At 31.3% G+C, this 9,225-nt stretch overlaps 1 protein-coding gene across 1 annotated transcript in view; it reads left to right on the top strand.

Annotated features, from left to right (window-relative positions):
• The first annotated feature begins 2,560 nt into the window (after positions 1-2,560).
• LOC129231050 (neurabin-1-like) overlaps positions 2,561-9,225 on the top strand; it is an 84,780-nt gene continuing 78,115 nt past the window's right edge. The window contains exon 1 of the mRNA XM_054865298.1: positions 2,561-3,644. Coding sequence (XP_054721273.1) covers positions 2,561-3,644 — 1,084 coding nt within the window. The remainder of the gene's footprint in view (positions 3,645-9,225) is intronic.

The following is a 9,225-nucleotide window of genomic DNA, read 5'->3' as shown; positions in this document are numbered from 1 at the left end:
AAAATTTCAAGTTTACACTTTGATCTTTTAAATGTACCATAATGAGTTTGCAGGCGGAAAGCAATAACACCTGAGAAAACCAACACTACAATCAGACGTTATCAACTACACTGACGCCACTTGCACAGCTGGTTTGTGAAGGTCTCTACTTGAGCCATCTAGCTGGAGAACACTCTACTACATCCAGAATTGGCATCGCACCATTAGTCCAGTTTCTTTTGGGTCCCCCCTCGTATCAAAAATTACAAGTCCCAAGAACAGTTTCTGGCTGTCTTTGTTAACATCAGAGGAAGGATTAATGTGGTGAGATAAAGAAATCTTACCTTTGAAAATTTCCTAACTTGGAGTCTCACAAATGCAGTTTTAGTCGATTTTTGTTAAAGTTAGAGATGGCTTCAGGGTCCAGCCAGTCTGGTCATTTAAAAATTTTTCTGGGTAAAGGGCTTACTTTTAGAACATTTGCAATATCCCTATTGTTTTAAATTAAATTTCAAACTCGTCACTTTGAATTAAATTTTTTTGCAATTCATTCATTTACATTTGTACTTATAAAGTTGGACTTGTAAAGTTAACTCCTTTAATGACCTAATTGTCATCCATTTCCATTTTGAAAACACTTTTTGAAAAAAAATTTGAAAAGTGAAAATAAAAAACTCTCGGAAATAAAGAGTAAAAATAAAATGTTTAAAAACTATTAAAATATTAGTTGTATAACTTTTGTAAAATGTTATAAGGGGAGGTAGGGCACGTTGGTCCGCTTTTTTACTTATCATTTTTTATCTGGGCAAAAAATTTTATAAGCAGTTCGATTTTCTACAATAAGTTTCACTAAACACTTCTCAACACCACACATTTTTTTAATGAAATGTTGAATTCCTAAACTTTTTTTTAAAAATTTTTTTAACGGAACCTTGTAAAGTGGATAAACGTGCCCTACGGGTGGGATACGTTGGTCCGCCTAGTAGGACATGTTGAACTGCATAACTCAAACAACATTTTCTGTAATTTTAGAGATAAATACTATCAAATTTTCTAACTACCTTATTCTTTATTGTGTGTAGAGTGAAAAATATAAAGTTTAAAGATCAATATATAACATTAAATTGATTTTAATTGATGAATCATCTTTATTTAAAAACAGCAATAAGCATTCACCATTAGTACACAATTATTTTTTAAAAATCAAAAGAAAAATCAATTATTGAATATTCAGGAGACAATTAATGTAGATTAAAGTTAACCAAAGATGTGTTAAATGATATCTGGGAATATAAAAGTGCTACTTTCAGAGCTTTGGAAATAGCAGTTTTATTGATCTGGGTTTTTTAAAGGATATAAGTTATATGTTACTTTTATGCAAAGTTGCATCAATATTTGCTAGGGGAAAAAGCGCTTTTTTTCTTCATTGCATTGCATGAAACAACTCCAAAAAGAAAAGAATCCTGCTATACTAATAACCATATATTTCAGAGAAAAAGAACAATAAAATTGACAGCTTTAAGTTAGCATATCTTTGTGTTTTAAAATCAAATATAAAAAATAAAATTTGATAATCCTAAGTAAAAGTATACTTTTTTACTCCTGTAATCAATTATTTATTTTATTTCCTTTCTATGTAGAATGCTTGTTTAGCAAAAACAAAAAGTTTAATGCAGGAACTTTATTATAGCAAGTATTGCATATTTTACTTTTAGAAAACAATTGTCTGCAAAAATTTAGAAGTATATTTTAAAATATAAATAGTAAAAAAGTGAAGATATGAAATAAACCTCTTGATAAAATTAATTTAGTTTAATTTTGTTAAATAATTATAAAATATATCTTTGCTTTTTTTGCCTTAAGTTTTTTTTATTATTATTTTGAAATATGTGTAACCTGAAATGAAATGATTGTATAATATACAAACACTTAGAATAATTGTTATAATTATTGAGATTTAAAAAAAAATTGAAGTTATGTCGGGTCGGTTGGTCTGGTTCAACGTGCCCCACAAAGAGCGGACTACCTACCCCACCTTCTTGGTCTTGAAAAAGTGATGTAACAATTTTTTTCTTTTTGACAAAAAATTTTTAAAAAAATGTCAATTATTGTGAATTAAAATAACTTACTTTAAGAAAAGAGTTCAATTTTTTTCTGCAATCTTGATGAAAACCATTAAAAAAAAAATAAAGTTATAGTTTTCTGAAAATTACTCAGAACTACTGAAATAACACTTTCTGGAATAAAATTTGTTCAATATAATTATACCATGTGATTTAAACATAGATTTGTAGGACCATAGGTGCTATTTGTTGGTCATAAAATAAAATAAAAAATATTAATAATATTAAAATAATTGAGACTGCTCCAACGTGTCCCACGGTCCAACGTACTCCACCTCCCCCAATCATGGTCTGGTTTTGTAATCACAGCTTATTTTTGTAGAAGAGATATTTTATGCTGTAAAAGTGTTTATTTTTATTTATTTATTTCTTTTTTCCAGAATTTAATGCTCATATTCAATTGGACATCTGTATGAAGTGGAAATAAAAGAACATTAGGTGGTATTTTGTGGGACACCATGGCTGATGTAAGAGCTGAAATACTAGCTGCTAGTCGATCCCGCACTGGTTGGCTTGAAGGATCGGTGCAACCTAATGAGAGCCAGCCATTTGTCAGCAAAGTAAAATCAACTTTTGAAGAAAAAACAGTAAATCAAGACAACAAAATAGCTTCAAATGCTTCAAAATCTGAAGCAGTCCGTAGACTAGGTAGTAAAGTGAGTTCTATAGCAACTTTATTCCAATCTTTTTCTCCTCACAAAAGTGAAGTATCCAAACCATGCAATGTTCCACATTCAAATAAAGTTGTCCAAGAAAAAACTACTCAAAAAATCACTGTTGTTGAACCAGCATGTAAAGTAGACTCGCAATCTGATTTTAAACCTGGCAATACTGAGAGTCTCCAGAGGCGCTTTAATAGCGCTCGTGCCATTTTTGAACAGCTGGGTGAAAAAAGCAAAGATGGTGGAAAGTTTTCAGAAAATTCCAAATCAGATCCTCACTCTCAAGATGATTCTAGTTCTGGAAGGTACTCATTCCACGAGAGAGACAGCACATCTTTTCAATCAAATAGAAACTCTAGTCAATCATCTCCTGATGAGGATTTACGTAATATTCCTTTTTGTCGAAAGGGTGCTGTTCATAAAAGTTATACTCAGTTTAATCAAGATGATAAAAGTTGTATTGAAAAGCAAAGACCAGAAAGTTTATCTAGTCCAGATTACACAGATCATTGCCAAATGAGTGATTACACCAGCGGTTATGAGTCCCAATATTCACAGATATACGAAGAAATTCCTAGTCGATCTAAAGATTGCTCAAGTAGCCTGCAACATGCAGAATTACATGATAAGTATGAAAAAAGTATGAATGCTCAAGAAGATAAGAATGCCAACACTACTAATTCCTATCAAGACTGTTTTTCACCTCATTCAAATTCTAACTCAAATGAGCAAATATTAGACACTTCTTTCCCAATATATGCAAAAGTAATTAAGAAGCGCTCAAAGCCTTCATCTTCTTTCAATCATGATGTTGAACCAAATCTGGGTAGCAATATTTCAAATACAGATAGTAATAAAACCATTCAAGAACATAATTCAGGTATTATTTTCAATTTCATATTTTGATATAATTTTCTGAGTTAACTATATCTTTTTGAGTTGAATGATGCCTCCTCTATGTTATGTACAGATAACTAAATTTTAATATTATTTTAAAATGTATAAAAGCCCTGCTATTATTGTCAAGTACTTGCATCAAGTTGATTGCTCAATTAAAGTTTCTGTAGCAATATTTCCTAAAGATATACAGTCAACTTTCGATAACTCGAAGCCTTATAACTCGAATATTCCTTTATCTTGAATTTTTCATTCTGTCCTAATTTAGTTTAGTGTTTTCAATACAAAGATGACTCTATATCTTGAATGTACTCTTTTTAAGGGAGGAGACCAGTTTAGGTGGCAGAAATTTTAGTGTTTTTGGTTAATTTTTTTAAGAGAAGGAATAATCAGAATTTGTTCAAACTTGAAGGATATTTAATTCATATTTTGAAGTACACTTTGTAATTTTTTCAAGTCATTTCTGCCAGAAATAGAATAGTTAGAAGCTGATGTCCATGGGATGGTCGCCATCAGAGCTTGTTGCTGGTGTGCATTCCTGAAGTCACAATTTTTATCTGTAATCATTAAAATTTTTTTAATTGTTAGCAACGTATTTCCTCAGAATATGAACCTAGTTCTGGTGAAAAAAATGAAACATTTTATGCTTTTGAGGTATTTGATCACAAAACTCACATTTTTTCTACGATTTTTGTTCACCTTTTTGGCTTAAAAAAATATTTTCATAATAGTATCATCCCAGAATTGGGTTCATATAGAGTGTAATTGAATAAAGAATATTCACACAAACTTTCAGAATGATTAGCCAATAGCGTTTTGTGCTAGAATGCACACCAGTTGAAAAAAAATCGTTTCAAGAAAAATGTGATGGAAAAAAACTGCTGTGAACATTTTCGAATCTCCACAATTTTTTAAGTGCTCATAGCATTGAAATTTTTGCAACATACTCTTGAATAAATCTACTAAGGGTGCATTCGGAAACAAGGATCGGTCGCCTCGGTGCCACTGCAAGCGTTCGGAAACGCTTGCGGTTGAACCGGTGACGTCACTTAACTGCGTTCGGAAACGCTGCGGTTGTTTTTTGGAGGTTGACTTGGTAGCTACCTGTCGTACTGCATTCTGGAAGCGGTTAGCGAGGTCACATACGTCACAAAGTCTGTGTTGGCCAATCCGGTCGTGTTTCATGGTTTGATCGTAACGCACGTAACTTTCCCCATCACGAAAGTTATGCTTTTATTGGAGCGTCGTTTGCTGCGGAACTAGCTTTGCTGGTATAACTACGAGCGTTCGGAAACACAGCTATTCTACCAGGCTTCCCAGAGAAATTCCAAATTTGTCATAACCACACCGGTCTAACCACGCGGTGTAACCGGTGGATTGTTTCCGATCGCAGCCTAACATTTTATGACATTAAAAAAAAAGAATTGTTTGACCTGTCTAAACTGGTTAACGCCCTAAAAAAACTCCTTAAGTCGAAGTTTTTACAAGAGTTTCGTTTCCATTTCATTCACAAAACTGCAGCAAAAGTAAGAAAAAATATTTTTTCCCTTTAACACATTGCTTTGCTTATCAGCTTGTGTGAGGGAAATAATTTATTTACAATAGTAGCTCCTTGATCCACACAGCAAGTCTTTGGCAAGAGTGAGCAGTACCCGATTGCGCTACTTTTTGCAGTGGCTGATGACCTAAAATTTATTCCTGGTTAATCTTCGTAAGCCCTAAAATTTTGGCAAATATTAAAAAAAGTAGTCTTTATTTTCTGGATGACTCAAATAATCTGCTTTTATGGCCAAAAGAGATTTAAAAGCAAAATACAAACATAAATAAAGAGAAGAGAAATTGGGCGTACGACACACAAACTCAATCACGTTTTAAGATGTGATAAAAATATAAGCAGTCAAAAATAACTTCCTTTTCGAAGTATCTTAATAAACAGGGGTCTGGCCAGAGGATATTTGGGTTCGTTAATGGACCCTTCACACACAAAAATCCGTTCAACCAAAACGGACCTTTCACAAAATCCCAATCAACCAAAAGGGACCCTTCACAAAAATCTAATAAACAAGAACAGATCTTTCACAAATTGGTTCTTGAAAGAGCAAATCTGAGAGCAAAATAACACATATTAAACCAATAATTTTTGGAACCTTTTTAAAGTCAAATTAGAGGGATCAGCTTTTACAGAAAATCTGCTAATTTTGCAAAGAAAAAAAAATCGGCACTCTTGTGATGCTCCTGCAAGCGATAAATAATTGCTACTGCCAAATAAATATAATGCTTGTTAGTTTCTTGGAAAGAAATTAACAGCTGAAAATAAGTTTGGTTTTAAATAATTTTGTTTGTTTGTTTTATCACAGCTAATTAGCAGCGGTGTTGTTGTAAACTTTTTTGAAAAGGTGTTGGTAAGCACTTTTCTCCCAGCTCATGATTTAAAAAACACTAATAATATATCAGTGAAATGAACTTAGAACTGCAAAATGATAGTGGGATAGTAAGGTGGGGAAAAAATATGATCGCTTCGGATAGGGTTACCAACTTCAAAATTATCCCCATTTAGCCTCTGGCGTTAAACCTTTATAATGCCTTGATTAGAAAATATTCTCATCATTTTAGCAGCTTGTCAATATTTGTATTTTTATGGTGTGGTGCGATGTTTAACTGTTATTTTGGGAGAAAATTATATGGGTTTGGTTTTTCAATGCTAACAAGGATGATTAACTTTAAATAAACTTTTTTGCTTGTCATTTTTTTTTTTAGATGTCTACATTTTGAAAACTGCAATCTTTTAACATCCGATATGAGAATTATATTTTGTTCTTTTTTCAAGCCTAACTTCGCTTTATTAGAATGCAAATAAATGAAAAAGTCTCTCTATTGTTGTTAGAACTCTCGTTTCAAGTTTTTAAAGCAAAATTCCATTTTCTTTTATGAGTCAAAAATTAAAATGCTGAATCGATGGTTTAATTTTTTTTTTGATTCAACTGTGTCCACATATATTAATGATATGTTTATCATAGAACTCTAAAATGCAATTTAAAAATAATTTTATCAAAAATATTTCTTTTACAAGCCGTTTTTATACTTTTGATGCATTCACTTTGAGAATTGCAATCTCCTTGCATCCGCTATGAGAATACGATTTTTTGAATTTTTGATGTTTAGTAAGCTTCGTTAAGAGGTAAACAAATAAAATCTCTTTTTATTTTTGTTAAAATCACGGAATTTATAAGTTTTAAACGAATTTCTGTGCTTTTTAAGAGTGTTTTGGGTCAAAAAGTTAAATGCTGAATCCTTGTCTGAATTTTATTCATTTTTTGTTACAAGTATTTTAAATACTGTACAGAAATATTTCTAGTGTAATTTAATATAATGCAGAATGGTAGATAAATATTTTAACTTGAGAGATCGATGCCCCCCCCCCCCACCAAATACTAGAAAAACACCCCAGAATGATATTCTCAACATAGAAGAGGAAAACACTCAAGTTTAAGTTTAAAAGATGCAGTTTGTGGCCTCTCTAAATTATAAAATTTTGTTTTAACAAAAAAAAAATTTTTTTTCTTTTGTTTTGCGAAATTATTTGATTTTTCTTAAAATTAATTCACTTTTCACAAAATTATTTGATTTTTCACAAAAAACGGACCTTGTGAAAATCCTGGACAGATCCTCCCCCCCCCCCTCCTGTAATTAGTTATACTCAAACTATAAGTGTTATAGTCTACCATTATGCAATATTCCTAAAAAAGAAAATACAAATAATTTTTCAGAAAGCTGCAAAAAGAACTTGCGATAAATGGAACTATCGATTGCTCGAAGGTTTTAGCCAGTCCCTTCTGACTTCAAGATATTGAAAGTTGACTGCATTTGATTTGCACTTCAAGTCGTCTGCATTTGAAACTAATAATATATATCAGATACAAAACTTTTCAATATGTATGAACATATTCTTGATACATTAACTTATGTAACTTGAATATATACATAATTTAAAATAAAAGACAATAACTGCATTTTTTAAGTGTAGTTTTGATAAAATGAACTCGCCTAGTAGTAGTATATGGGTCATTCCATCCTTAAAAGCATGACATTCAGAGACTTTTGTTGCATAACAAGAGTTTTAAACGTTTAATAATCGATTACTCCTATCTTTCCTTAATTTTGTAGTAAAAAAGCATACTATTACCCCCATGAATTGGTTGTGAAACAAAATAACTATACTGTGACGAACAAAACAAATTTGCAGCCTAGCATGTTACGAAACTCTGCTTTAAATTTCTATAAAGTTTAGGTATAGATATTATTTCAAAAACAATATATTGCATTATTTTCATTCCTACACTTTATTTCTCATGCAGAATGATAATTATTTTTGCTTATAATGTAACAGAAACGAATATTTATTCGATATATGGCGGATAATGAAGGTAACGTTGAAGATAGAACATTTTGTAAATAGACTCTTTCAGTTTCTTGGACATGCATAAATATTAATTTATAAGTGAGCATGCATACTTTGTCTTAAAATTAACACTTTTACCAATGCATTTACAACATAGATTATATAAATGCTTTTTTTATTGCTTTGGGCAAAATTTACTTTTCTCCTCTGTTTTTTTATTTCGCACAAGCAGAACATCCAGTACCAAGTAATGCAATCCTCTTTATAAAAAAAAAAAAAAAAAAAAAATTGTAAGAATTATTTTACCAAAAAGGCTTCTTCCATGGACTTTTTTGACTATCATTCCTGCCACTGTAATTCCATTATTATTATTATTATTATTTAGCAAGATAATACAGTCAATTCGGGATAACTCGAATCCAAAGAGACTGACAAAAAACTTTGACTTATTGGAGATTCGACTTAACGCTAGTTTCAGTTTACGACATTTTAATATTAAAAACCATCGAATATTTTAATTAGTATGAACATATAACAGACAAAATTACAGAACTTAAAAGTTATTTAGCACAATATGCACAGTTTAATCAAAAGTACTAAGAGAAAAAAATTAAAAGCATGGTTCTGATTTTGATACTGCTGGAACTACTTGAATGGAGCTGATCCTGCTTCAGAAAAGGCACATCTTCAATAGTTTCAAATTCGGATTCTTGGATTTAGAAGTTTCTCTTTTACTTTTAATATCATTGACAGAGTACTTGCTTAGACATCTTTAATAGTAAAGAAAACTCACTCTGTCTCTCAGGAACTTATCAGCAAATGATCGAACTAAAGAATGAAGGGGAATGCATCTTAACTTAGGTTAGCATTTGAATAAAGGTATGATCAGTTAACTTGACAGCTTAAAACCAAATTCGTAATCCAGCAACATGTCAAAGTGTAAATGGTACAGTACCTACAAAAAAAAAGAAAAAAAATCAAACTAATTCATTTCTGAGCGTGTACTCCATTATCGCGCATTGGCTCAACAGGTGCTCTTTTTGCTTTAGAGGTCTATTGTGCAGGAATTGCAAGTGAAGGGGAATTAATTTTTCTTTCATAGTCTCACTTGTTTCTTTCTTTCTTTTTTTTTGTTCTTTCGAAATAAATTTCGAGTCATCTTTGA

This window comes from Uloborus diversus, chromosome 10 (genome assembly GCF_026930045.1).
Source record: "Uloborus diversus isolate 005 chromosome 10, Udiv.v.3.1, whole genome shotgun sequence".
NCBI classification, from domain to species: domain Eukaryota; kingdom Metazoa; phylum Arthropoda; class Arachnida; order Araneae; family Uloboridae; genus Uloborus; species Uloborus diversus.
Note: the sequence above shows the minus strand (reverse complement) of the source record. Positions and strands in the feature narration are given on the sequence as shown.